A 13,628-nucleotide genomic window follows, 5' to 3' on the forward strand; every position below is an offset into this window, starting at 1 on the left:
CTCAGGCAGACGCTGGAATACCAAAAAAGGCAGCTAGGTCTTTATCACAATGTACAATTGTAGGGAAGTGAGAGGTATTATTCATGTGGGTGTGACCTGATGGCCACGCTGATTCACTCTTCCACTCCAAAGCCCTCCCTGTCCTTCCTAAGCCTTGCAGTGCTTGGCGGCTGCCTTTACAAGGGTCCTTATTTGGTGAAGAGGGCTACATATTTTGGCCTACTCTATTTCCTCCCTGCTACAGATTATTGTTGTGGAAATGGCTCACAAAGGGGTGGGTTTTTGGGGGTTGTTTTCTTAAACATTAGTCTCCCTGCTACTAAAAATAGCTTCTGCCATTATGTGAGCTGCAACAAAAAGTAAAAAGAGTATTAATGATGTAAATGTCACCTGAGGCAAAAATCCTGCTACACCTGTCACGACAGTAGTCTATTTTTGGAGATCTCTGAGTGGCGCTTGGCTAATTTTGAAGCTTCCTCAGTGGGGATCCACAGCTGGTGTGACAAAGGGGATAGCAAAGTTAAGGCCATCATTCTGCATTAGGTAATCTCTGCAGTACTGCAAACATGCTGATAACTGGACATCAATGACCCCAGCAAGTTTTGAACTGTGACAGAGCTAGTGTTTTTGTTTCCACAACAGATGGCTTGCTATGAAGTCCCCAAAATCTTGAACTGACGTATTCATCTCAGAAGACAGCTCTTGGTGTAGCTGTGCATGCTCTTCCCTCTTAACTGTCTGGGAGAGGGAACAGGGTCAGTGCACTCCAGGTATCCATCTTTTCTCCTTTTTTTCCTTTTTTTCCAGACCAATTTTTTCCTATTTCCTCTTCAAGTGTCACTACCATTCTGATTGCTCGGTTACATCAGTTTCTCAAAGTCAGAGTGAGAGACCCAGGACAGGATAGCAGCTGGGAAGAGGTGAAGAGAAGGCTAACAAGGACAGTTGGTTGTTATTCAAAGACTGATCTTTCAAATACTGTTTTTCAGGGAAGAGAGGGGTGAGAAAGGCTCTGGCTGTTATCGCTACAAATAAAGCCTTTAAAACACATCCCAAGGAGGATGAATAAAGTCCCAAAGCAGTTCATTTGAGATATGCACTGTTTTGGCAGCTTCAGCAATTTTTAACACAGATGCCAATAAGGACTCAATTTCCACAGCCAAACTCGATATCAAGTGGGCAAACTGGTGACCAGAGCAGAATTATAATTTACTGAAAACAGTTGGGTTCACAATAGTTTTGAAATCACTTGCTGAGATGGAAACAAAGAGAACAACAACAAGGTGAGAGTGGTAGTGGTGGCTGACATGAATATTACTGCCAAACATTGGATAACATCAAACCCCGAGAGTGATGGACTACTTCATGACGATGTACATGGTAGGCATCACAAACCTTAAGCTGTTCCACACATTTGTCTGCCAGCAGTCAGGATCTTAAGCTGCTCAGTCAAAATGCAGCCAGAAAAAGGGGGTGCACGGTGCCTGAGCTGTGGAGAGCAGTGGCTCAGGATGCTTGAAGATGGTGAGCTTTGGGAAGTAGCCATGCAAGAACAGGATAAACCCTGAATAAGAAGGTGTATAAAGACATAAAAACAGCTCCACTGGGTCAGACCAAAGGTCTGTCTAACCTAATATCTGGACCCCAACAAAGCCCATGATTGGAAGCCTAGGGAGAGTAAGAACAAGGGCAAGCATATACAGTATTTCCCCTCAGTGCACCCCCAGCCTCCAACTATTTTCAGCTCAGGAACTTCCTGAGCCAGATATGGTTTCTATGTGTTTAGTAACTCTCAGAGGATTTCTCTTCTGTGAACTCTCCTTGAATCCATGTAAACTTCTCATATCCACAACATCCTTTGGTAAGAAGATTCACAGATCTACTACCTGTTGCATGAAGAGCCATCTTGTTTTTGAGCCTGTTTTCTACTAGTTTCATGAAATGCTGTCTGCTTTTGTACAGGAAGAGACAGCAAAGCTTGCCCCATCCCTGCTTCCATGACACTCAAAAGCTCAGAAACCTCTTTCATATACCTCCCAGCTATTTCTTTTCTACCCTGAAGATACCTGGTTTAGTTGGTAGGGACACTAAGCCATAAGGTGGACCTTGTGAAGGACTTGGGCTATTTTATCGCCCAGCCTCACTTGCCCTCGAACTATAAAGGGTCTTTTGCAACTTGTAGTTGTGAATTAAAGCCTCCAGCTTGCTCAGGGCTTGAGTTCCAGCTCTAATGCTGCAAGCATTATGCATTGGCAGAGCTACGGGAATATAAATAATAGCCTACACTCAAATCCCAGGGAGGAACAGTTTCTAATCATGCTGTACACATGCACAAGCCATTCCTGGAAGCTTTCCATGATCCCATCTTTCTTTACACCTCCCCAGTTTTGCCAGTAACCCATACTCCCAGCTTCACTTTCAGGGGTCTTGTAAGGTTATTCATGTCTACAAGCTGCACTTTTTAGACAAACCCATGGAGTTTCTGGCAGTGACCAACAACTTATCCTTTTCTGTCATTGTGCTGGCATGTAAACCCATTGTGAGTGCCCAGGGAAACCAAGAGCCTGCCACCTGCATAAACATTGCAAAGTACCTACTGAAAGCATAGTATGTTCTCTGCTCTGTGTGTGTGTGTGTGTGTGTGTCATGGTGACCTCTGAGCATGCCATCTAAAATAACCCCTTGCATGGAACCAGGAATAGAAAGAAAGGAAGGATGCATTTTATGTAAATGTAGTCAGAGAGTCTGCAAGATACATAGCTTGAAGTGGTTCGAAAGATGAAGAAATATGAGTCACTTCCAGAAGGAACTGTTTTTGTTGGGCTGGACTAAGAGTAGTATTGTGTCTTAGGCAAGTACATGGTTGCCATTAGGGCTTTACTAACATCCCCAGGGACAGGTTGGACACCCAGTAAACTGTATGATGGGCATGTAGAGCAGGCGTGCTTCATGAATACTGAGGGAGCTTTGCAAGCAGAGGATGCACCTGTTTATCTACAGTGCAGATTCACACGTAGCTTTTGCAATCAGTGACACTAACATGAAGATTCTTGCCATGCTCTTGACAGAACAAAGTCTATTAGGCACCTTTGTCCAGGCAAGCCCTGAATGGTTCAGGGCTGTGGTGTATTTAATTAAATGCTGTAGAGGATCAGGTAAAACTGTTCAGAGTGGGCAGCTGTGACCTAACAAGCTGCTAACAGAAGTCTCCTCTGCCCCCCAGGTTACTATCACTTAGCTCCTCCGAAGCACGAGGGTTTAGTATTGTTCATCAACACTTCCCCTGCGAAACACAGCTATGTGTGCCCTTATTCTTCGCACAGGCAGCATTCTCTTCCCAGTGTTTTTCTCTCACTAACTCCTTGCAGCAATGAGCAATTTCACTGAATTAATCTGTGGCTGTTGACGACACTATTTTATTTTAGACCATCTTTCCTCTCCAAGCATCATTGCCTGCTGAAACCAGGGCTGCTGTTGCATGTAGGAGAGCTGAGAGATGTCCTTCACATGCAGCTCCATGTCATGTCCCTGCTCCACCATGCCCAGGGGACAGCAGTGGCAGGTCCTTCCTCCTTAGCCAGCCATGCAATTTTGGCAGAAAAACCCGACTACAAGCCTGTTTTGGCCCAGGTGTGTTTCTGAGCAGGACCCAGCTATCATTCATTGCTGGTTACATTGCAGCAGACAAGACTCTGAATGTTACAAAGCCCTGCTTCCATCCACATCCATCGAGGACAGGAATGCAAGATCACCCGGAAACCACCTTTTCCTTTTAAGTGAGTGCATTTCTGAGCGGGTTAGGTATTTCCCATCTCTAGATACCACATTTTTTCCACCAGCTCTGCAGGCAGCGCCAGGACTTTCAGCGAAAGCCTAAATCCATCAGCCCACCAGGAAGCGCAGGAAGCCAAACACCGAAAGTTCCCATCCCATTTTCAGAGCTGTCTCTGCCCTGCAGCGCGACGACCGATTTACCGTCATCCCTTCACTGCCGGGACAGGAAAGCGCTCGCAGACGGGCTCCATCCTCGGCGCCCCCAGCTCTCGGCAGCGATCCATGCCCTGGCGCGGGCGCACCCACCGAGGTGCGGACTCTGCCTCTTTGCAGAGGTTTTTCCTTTCCCTCTGCTACCTCTTCCTCTGAAGATGATGGGTGAGCCAGGCTCTCCCGCACATGCCGGAGCCGGTGGCAGGGTGGCACAAAGCCGGCATTGTGCACCCCCGCCGCCCTGAGAGGCGAGCTAATTGTCTTCCCCAGCTCAGAGCAACAATTTGCTGGCAGCCAGACTTGTGCCATTATATAACTGGAGATAGTCTGACTTGTAAACGGATCTCCAGAACATGTCTCTCTTCCCTTATTTTGGAAAAACAGTAAGATTGGGGCTGGCTCACATCTTGACACTGTTTGCAAGGTCTCTCCCTTTAAGTAAGAGATTGGTCCAGGGTATCACCTCCTCTTCATCAGTGGCAGTGGGAAGTCAGCAGGGGAATCCCAGGAAAGGCAGGGGCTTTAACAATAAACTTGGAGACCTGCAGGGCTCCTTCATCTGCACCTCATGCTATGCAGCAGGCTTTCCTCTGACTGAGAGAGAAGCTGTGCAGGGAAGGCTTTCTGGTAGTGAGCCTGGAGAAGCCCCAAGAGTTAAAGAGCAGGATTTTGATTTTCATGCTCACTTTGCCTCCTCCCCTTGCCCAGCTCTATCCTGTGCTAACCAGCTAGCAGGCAGGTGAGAGAAAACAAAAGCCATTCTCCTCTACTTTCATCTGCATTTCCATGCATAACTTCCAGGATGGTGAGAGATGCCCAAAAGCACTTTCTCCCAATAGTTGCCAGAGTTGAAGCTGAAGGCATCATGATGTCATGGTCATCTCTGCTCCTTTGCCTTTCCTCCCCGTTGTGGATGCTCTGCACTGGTGTCTGTATCCTCTTTGAGAAAGAAAAGAAACTACTCTCCCTTCCTGAGATTTGTCTTTCTATGGCTCCTACACAAGGTAATATCAATGGAAAAAATTTATACTCTGGAAAACCATTTCTCATTCACTGCAGAAAACAACTTAATCTTCATGTTAACTTCAGTGCTGGGTTCCCCAGGCAGCCATTTGCTGACTGAGCCTGAAACAGTGAACGAGGATGGGGCATTCTTATTTATTGGGCTGGAAATTCCCTCTGAATTTTCTATATAAAGACTAAAAAGGTTGAGAGGAAAGGGCTGCTAGAGCCTGGTCAGAGCCTGCCTGAAAGCACTGCTGTCCTCACTGCATAAGGACTGCACCTGAATGTCTCAGCACCAGAAATGGGCTATTTACCTTGTAATGGTTCTCTCCTCACCATACATTTCCTCTGCTCTCAATTCTAAGCTGAGTACTGTTTCTCTCTTCTGTCTTGCTTTTCCTGGGCCTCCGAAGCTTTGGGTATCTCATCCCTTCTCCAGAAAGAAGATAGAAAAATACGGGAAGATTGCTGCTCTATTATGACTTGGCAGCTGCAAGCTCCATGCGTCCATCTTCCTCCACTCCTCTCTCCCCCACTGTTTGATTCGATTTCATAAATAAATACTCTGTGTATTGACGTCAGTGTAGGCCTTGAGAAATAGTGCTCCTGCCACTTTCTCTGCTACGCATGGGGAACAGAGGAGAGAGGGAGGAGGAACAGAAGCAACAACATCTTGGAAGATGAAATCTTAATATTCTCTTAATTGCCTCCCTCCCTTTTCAGCTATGCTCCAACCATGAAGAAAACAAAGATTACCATTATCAGTGTGCCCTTCTGGCTTGAGACAGGAAAACCAAGTACACAAAATTCCAGTTCCTGGTAAGTTTTTTTCAATGAGAGGGAATCATAGGGAAATAATCTGTCCTACAAGTTGGAGGAGTAAACTCATAAGTCTCTGTGCTCCTCACATGGAGCTTAAGAAAATTGTGCCCCAAATGCTGTCACCTTGGTGAAATGAAGGAGTTGGTCCCTCCATCCAGGGAGAGAAGACAAAAGACAGGGCTGTCATTGGAATAAGCATGGTCATAGGTGTCTTTGTCTGATACTTAGGAGGTGGTTTTTAGCCACCAGAAGTGATAAGTCACCACTGGCCTGCCAGTAGAGGCAGTGAAGCAAGAAACTTGAATGATCTGGGGAAAGATTGCTATTAATAAATATTTTTTTTAGTGTTTGTTTGCAATAAAAAGCTTTATAATAAACTCCTGGGCTTTTGACTGACTTCCTAAATCAGTTCCTTTCAAGTCTGACACAGCTGAAGGATGTGGTCTTGTACAGAAGGAGCACAGCCTTCATCAAAACAAGCTGGTGGGAGGACAGGGAGACAAAGAGACTGTGCCAGTACTTCTCCCATGGAAAAGCATGCAAATACATTGTTTTATATTGTAATCATTGGTATTATTTCACCTCACTGTCTTAAAATTGTGAGCTATGCTCTTTCTAAAGCTGACCAACAAAAAGCACAAACATGTTCAAGAAATAGATGCAAGAGCATTGAAAATTCAGTATGAGCTGAATTTATTTCTAGTAATTTTGAAAAGTGAAACAGGTATATTATGGTTGGAAGTTCTGCACTTGTCTCTGCTGTTCTACCCGTGAATTACTCAGATACTTGAATAGTGTCTTTTCTCCATCCAGGACTGTTATAAGCTTTATTCTTTCCAGTCAGTGCTGCTCGCTGTGTTGCTCTTTGGAGAACACACTTGGAGATGGATGCTCTACCATGGTCCTCACCTCTGATCAGGCATGCTGTACCTGTTCTGGAAATCCAAACCCAGAACTGCAGGCAGCTAGATTAAGACTAGAACAGCCTATTTTGTGTGTCAAGTGTGACCTCCCATGCTGCCCAAGTCAAAGAACACCCCAGTTCAGAAATTTCCTGCCTTCAGGCTATTGCTGGTCTCTGAGCCAGAGCCTGACAGATTGGAAACCTCAGCTTTCAGTCCCCTTTGGCAGTTACAAGAAGGCGGCAGGGAAAGAGGCTCTCTCAGGGCTCTCTGCAAACGCTGACATGATTTTAATGAGCAAGTGCATTCCTTGGGCCATGCACAGCTGGGAGCGCAGCAGCGAAGCAGGCCAAGATTCCTGTGAGGACCTGTGCCTTTCCAGTAGGTTGAAGTCATGTCTGCCAGTGCATGCTGCCTGCTGACACTTAGAGCATCCTTCAGCAACCTGAGGGGGAGAGAGTCAACCCTGGCACCTTGGTGGCTATGACAGACCCCTCCTGGGACATGAGGTCTATTTATCTTTGCAAACCAGGGTTCCCCCCTTGCCTACACCAGAAGCTGTGGAATTGCTGTGCTACCCCAGCCTCGGGGTGTTTTATGACTCATCTGCTCCTCAGAAAATAAATAAAGTGGAGGGGGAAAAGATACCAGCTGCCTTCTAGAAGGTTGTTATAAGTGCTTTGCTTCATTGATGCTGCATTACGAATGAGAACTACAAAAGGTGCAGAAAGCATCTGAGTCTTGCCTACTGCAGAATGCACACAAGCGAAATAATCCACGATACAGCAGTACCTTTCCCAGGTCTCCCCAAAGCCACATAAATCATCAGTGGACAGTATGTACTGCAACAACAAAAACAGGTGTATTTTACAAAAACAACAAACATGGTTCTTCCCTTCATCTGCTGCAGCTAGGTCCTTCATTTAGTGCAGTGAGGTACATCACTGAAAGACTTTTGAGAGCAGGCATGATTAAAGGGATGAAGCTGCTATGAGATGCAGAGGTAGCAGAACCAGTCTGGAGACTCAGTCCATCCTGATGGGCACTAGTATGACTCACTGAAAGCTAGGTAACAGCTCAGCTGCATTCTGGATTAAAAGGAAAAAAAAAAAAAAAGCTAAGAAATAATGTAAAATGAGGTGAAAAAGGGAAAAGTATGTGTTACCTGGTGGTGTTTTTTCCACTTGTGTCTCCCCCTATCCAGACAAAGCCAGCTACACTGATTTACATACCTTGCAAACACTGTGGCCATTTCTGTACAGCAAATTAGACCTTCCCTCTTTCCTGGTATCCCCACGTTTATCACCTGAGAAAATGCCCTCTAAAGAGATGCTTTATGCAAAAAACATTTGCCCTTTGCTGCCCGCAGAGTTACATGATAATGGTGAGACTCAGGGGCCAGAGCTGGTGCTGGACTAGGATGTGGCATCAACTTTCCCAGTTGTTCCTGGGCCTCTAGGAAGCATTTAGGACTTCTCTGCTGAAACCATTCTTTGCCTCCCCACCCTCTTGCATGTCAGTAGAGCAGTGGGTGGAGGTCCCTGGACCAGCTGGGCTGGTCATGGAGATGTGTTGGGAGCCCAGATCTTCCAGTTTTCCTTCCCCAGGGATCACTGCCTGTCGCTGCTGCAGCCTCCCATGCTTCTGAAATCCAACAGCTAACCACTTGGAACTGCACCTGTGTATAAAGGCATCAGTACAAAAATCAGAGTCAATTCTGCCCATCCACCAGAGAAAACATGGCATCTTTGGTTTGTTCTCAAGCCCGCAGTCTGAGATTTCCAAGTTAAGCCCACGATTTGTCTGCCAACCTGCAAAGAGGCTTTGCAGGCAACAAAAGACATTTGAGACAAAGCAAAGGTCCAGTTTCATCCAGACTCCCACCCTCTGACCAGGATCATGCTCAGAGGCAGCTTGTGTCTCTCCTTGCAAGCAAAGGCAGTCCTGGACAAACCAAAAGGAAAGTCGGCACATTTTGAAAAGTCTCCTAATTTATCTCCAAAAAAATGAGCTGGTCTGGTCTGGCCCCGTGGTGGCCCCTGACAGGATAAGGCAGAAAAGAGGGTTTAAGAATAGCCATACTTGGAAGCATCATCATCACCCTCATGGTGCTTCCAGCATTGCTGTATTGCTCCCTGGGGGATGCAGGCAAGAGATTTGACTGAAGTTTTTCTTGCTTTTTAATTGTCTCTAAATGCCTCCTTGACAGTAGCTTACGCAGCAAAGAACAGAAAAGGACCAAAGCTCCCAAAGGCAAAATTTCCAGCAGTGACAACCAGAAGCCACAGTGAAGTCAGTCCTCACCCTTCATAGGGACATCTTTTAATGCAAAGAAAACCAGAGGTCTGTGGCAAGTCTTGGGACAGGTACAGGAAGGCAGACACATCCTTTTTTGACCTGCAATAAAGTACATGTCCAGAGGAAACAGCCAGCCCTGCATCTGTACAACCCCCCTCCTGACCAACCACAAAAATCCCAAGAGAAAAAACTTTCTGTGAAAAAATAATAATTTTTTTTTTGCTTGTTGCAAAATTTTAAAAGAAACTGTTTTAGAACATGTATTTTTAAAGGCCTAAATCAGCAATGCCACTTTGAGGTGGAAAATCTTTTCCAGCCCAAGTCATCTGGGGCAGGAGGTTGGGCTTGGTGAGGTCCTTACCCCACAGCAAGATAAAGGTCTTTGCCATGGCAGTGGAGCTGCACAGATTTGGGAGATTAGGGATGCTTAGGCACTGTTTTAACCCCAGTTGCTCTACTGCCAAATTGGAACTGCAGTATTTTACCTCCCATTTACAGTGGTGCATGATGGTAATATGTGATGAAAAGCAGTTATTTAGTATTCCAAAAAACTTAAGAGAAGTTTTTCTACCCTGAGAAACCACACAAGCAATACCTATTAGGAAACCTAACCTAAATAAGACATTTTTTTCTCCTTTTTACCCTCTCAATTCCCATCCAGCTCTCAAGTCTCTGGGAACAGCCCAAACTGGTAGAAGCTGAGCAAATCACAACAGCTGCTGGGAAACATCCCCAAATCTGGCCAAGAATCACTGGGCATATATTTACCTTGGTGGTTTCAGGGGGTATCTGCCACAAGACTGAGGTTTCATGGTTGTGTTTAAGGGCACTTTACCCCCTCTTGCAGTTTTTTGAGCTCCAAAAGAGGAGCTGCAATGCACTCTGTTTCTCCACAAGGAGTGGTGCTTGGCGTGGCCTTCTTCCCACCCAACTCTCACCCCAGGAGCAAAAATAAATGAAAAGTAAAAGTCAGGCTTCATATTCTGGATGGATATTTATTTGCTTAACAGATTTTCTTTTTTTTTTTTTTTTTTTAATTTTTTTCTTTTTTGGTACAAAGCATCCAGGAAAGCTTTTACTTCTCTTTTTAAAAAATAAAAACTAAGTTTCTTTTAAAAAAAGACACATGAAAAGGAAAAAAAAAATTGCAATTGCTCTGTTTAAATTTTGCCTTCCCACCCCACCCACTTCCCTTCCCCCCCCCCTTTCTTAATTTGGACTGATTTTCATTCTTTTCCATATATATTTAATAAAATAAATAAAGGATTTTCTTTGTTGTGTATTGCAGTGCCATTTTTTTTAAACAAAGGCTTCATGGCTCAACATTGCAAGGTAATAACAAACAAAAGGATTATACATTAAAATCCTCCCCCTCTCAAAACTCCCCCTAGCCCTCCCCTTCAAACCACGAAATAGAATACAATTCAAGTAGTCTTTTTTTTATGTTTTAAATGTATGGATATATAAGACAAAGCAAGTACAGAACTGGTTAACAGAGTGTCCCCATTTTATTAGCAAGTGAGAGTATATCAGGGAGATGTAATTGATTCCCCCTTTTTTACGGTTCCTAGACAGATAATATATATTACTTTAAACCCAACCTATTTTACAGCCCTCTGCCCACCTCTCAAACCCATACACTCACTGAGTCCCGAGTCTCAAGCCTCAAGCCAGAGATTTGCCTTTCCCCCCCCATCCCAAGCAGCGGTCCCAGCCCTGCAGCCACCCTGGTGCAACCCCGCTCCTGCACAGCCCCTGGGAGGGGAGCGAGAGGAGGAAGGCGGGAGGCGTGGGGCAGGGAGAGGAGGGTCCGGCGAGAAGGACGCAAAGGACAAAAGAAGGAAAAGGAGATGGCAGGGCGCGGAACTGCTGCTGCTTCTGCAGGGGCCTGGTGCCGAGGGCTACCTGCCTGCCCACTCGCTGGAGCATCGGCGCGCGAGCAAGCTGTGAGGGTGGGGAAGAAGCGGCAGGTTCCCCGTGGCTCAGGAAGCCAAGCTCTGCCAAGGGTCCGTGCAGAAGCAGGGCCTTGAGTTGTAACTGGCAACACCTTCACCATTCAAAATAATTTGTCTCCAGAACAGTTCCCTTTTAGCTCTAAATTGCGGTGGTTTTGTTGTTTTGTTTTGTTGTTTTGTTTTTTTAATAAAAGGATGCGTGTTGATGTATTTCTGTGTGTGTGTGCATCTGTGTACATGAGTAACAGCCAACTAGCTCATATGGTCATGACCAAGCTATATTTCAGAAGAGAAAAGAAACACATTTATCACACTTTTCCTAAAACGAAAAGCTAAAATTTCAAGTTCAGTATTCGCTATCTTGTCTTCCCTCCCCACCCTCCCTTGCTATTTCTGGGTTTTTTCCCTTCCAACTTACTTTAGCACCATAACACATTTTAAACATTACAATCCCTCTTCAGATACTACACAAAATGTCCCATAAAAATAGTGCTTTTTTTGCCAAAAAAGTTATATAATATATTATATATATAAATCAACTAAATCCGTGGCAAATGTGCAATGCAGACGCCTTCTCCATTTAAAGTGAGCATCAGCTCACTTTTTTCTTTTTTTTCTTCTTTCCCCTTTCCTTTTCCTTCTCTCTTTCTCGCTTTCTCTCTCCTCTTCCTCTCTTTCTCACATCATCGGTGATTTCAAAAGGTGCAAGTCGATTTGGAATCTTGTAATGAAGCACACACACAAAAACGCAGATGGGGGCTCCTTGGAACTTCTTCTCAGGTACATTTTTTGTTAAAAGGTGCAAAAGAAAGTTATAAAAATAAGAAAACCAAAAGAAAAAAAAAAGAACAAAAAAAGAAGAAAAAAGTGGGGTGGGAATGAGGCGAAAAAATTTTATTCCTCAATATTTCTCCCCATTTTATTGTTTTTTTCACTTTATTGTCAAGAAAGACATGGAATGGACTCTTCACGAGAAAAAAAAGGTTAAAAAAATTTTAACTTCATATCCTTTTTCCCTCTTGCTCTTTCTTTTATCTTCTGGTGTTGGCACCGGGGATGTCACGCAGCACCCGGCAGCAAAAAGTTCAAGTGCCAAACTGTCCCTTTGCAAGTACAGGCTTGGAAATACTGGGGAAGCGGGGGAATGAAACAGGTGTGGGAAACGAAACAACCCTCCCCCCCACCCCAAAAGGACGATGCCGTGGGAGCGGTGCTGCTCGCCACCGCCGCTGCCGCCGCCATCCCCTCCTTGCTGTGTCAGTTGTTTGGTTGGGGCCAGAGCGGCGTGAGGGTGCCCCGCCGCCCCGCTCCTTGGCTCAGCGGCCCCGGGGACGGAGGGGCTTGGGGGTCGGGAATCACCAGTCCTCCCGCCCTCCCCCAGGAGATCAAAAATCGAGACAGCTGGTCAGGGTTCATTTCTGGGGGCCAGCCGTTTCCGGGGAGGCTCGCACCGCTGGAGGCCTCTGGCTGGGCAGGGAGATGAGGGGACGATGCAGCACCTTGGCTTCCTCAGCCGCTTGCAGCCCCTCAGCCTGCCACCGGTACTGGCGAGCCCGCAGGATGCTGGGCACTTCCCGCTGCAGCCGCTGGGAGCTCTTCTTCTGCCACACGTCATACTTGGAGTATTTGGCGTGCGAGGGCTTCTGGAAGCTCTCCTGCAAGGAGAGGGACAGCAATATTAGCCTCTGCTTAAGCCTGCTTGCACTCCAGAGGGTGGCTCCCCTCTTGGACTTCCATCCATCCCATGGAAACATTACCCCATCCCAGGAAACAGTAATGGTCAGGTTGGATGGGGCTCTGAGCAACCTGATCTAGCTGAAGATGTCACTGCTTATTGCAGGGCAGTTGCACTAGATGACCTTTAAAGGTCACTTCCAACCCAAACCGTTCTATGACTGTGACCTAGCCCACCTCTGGTCCCCCACTTTAATAAAAGCTGTCTTTTGGCAGGCTGTTTGGCATGACTTGCCAATGGTGGCTGTCTCCCAAAGGCTCTGCAGAAGCAACAGAGCTTGCAGCTGGGATTTGTCCTCTCCCACTCACGGTCTTCCGATCTTTTCTCTCGCTATTTATTTCAGAGAAGGGTCATCATCTCGGCACAGCCTCCCTACCTTGCCGAGGGCTGGCAGGCCTGACAGGGAGGTGGCGGAGAGGTCACGCTCCGACTTGACGGACTTGGCGCAGTATGTTTCCAGCAGAGCCAGGTCACAGCTCCGAAAGCAGCACTCCTCCACAATCCCCCGATTGATCCGCCGGTTATTTCGTCCCACCGGTCTACCTGCAACAGCAGAGACCCTTGTGTTATCCACCAACCTGGACAGGACCCTCTCCCTACCTCATAGCACCTATCCCCTTGCAAGCATCCCTCCACCAGCCACCAGAGACTGGTGGGTTCTACATGCTTCGAAAATAGCAGCGCTTCTCCCAAACCAGCTGACACGCACCCTCAAACCAGCCAAGTTTCATGTTAAGACTTTCCCAGACAAATGTTATTGATGCCAACAGGCTCCCCACATGCCTCCAGTTGTAGTTTAAAGGTACTTTGAATGATGGGGATTTATCTCCCTCCTATATCTCTGGCATGGGTGGACTTTTTGAGCGCAGCTAAGGCAAGGAAGCTCAAGCCCAGCCTGACCGCCAGCTCTGTGCTGATTACTGC

At 46.3% G+C, this 13,628-nt stretch overlaps 1 protein-coding gene across 2 annotated transcripts in view; it reads right to left on the reverse strand.

The window, feature by feature from the left end:
* Positions 1-13,628, reverse strand: part of IGF2 (insulin like growth factor 2) — a 171,660-nt gene that overhangs the window by 143,442 nt on the left and 14,590 nt on the right. Inside the window, exons 3-4 of one of the 2 annotated variants that reach the window (XR_007907222.1) lie at positions 13,081-13,247; positions 10,752-12,624 (exon numbers count right to left, since the gene is read on the reverse strand). Coding sequence is in view for 1 of the 2 variants with exons in the window: in XM_051804042.1 (XP_051660002.1) it covers positions 12,382-12,624; positions 13,081-13,247 (410 nt within the window). In the remaining variant the exon portion in view is untranslated. Of the gene's footprint in view, positions 1-10,590; positions 12,625-13,080; positions 13,248-13,628 lie in introns of those variants that run through there. The other variant, XM_051804042.1, reaches the window with a different exon arrangement.

The sequence above is a fragment of the Manacus candei genome, unplaced genomic scaffold, assembly GCF_025592945.1.
Source record: "Manacus candei isolate 608988 ecotype Guabito, Panama unplaced genomic scaffold, ASM2559294v1 h1tg000060l, whole genome shotgun sequence".
NCBI classification, from domain to species: domain Eukaryota; kingdom Metazoa; phylum Chordata; class Aves; order Passeriformes; family Pipridae; genus Manacus; species Manacus candei.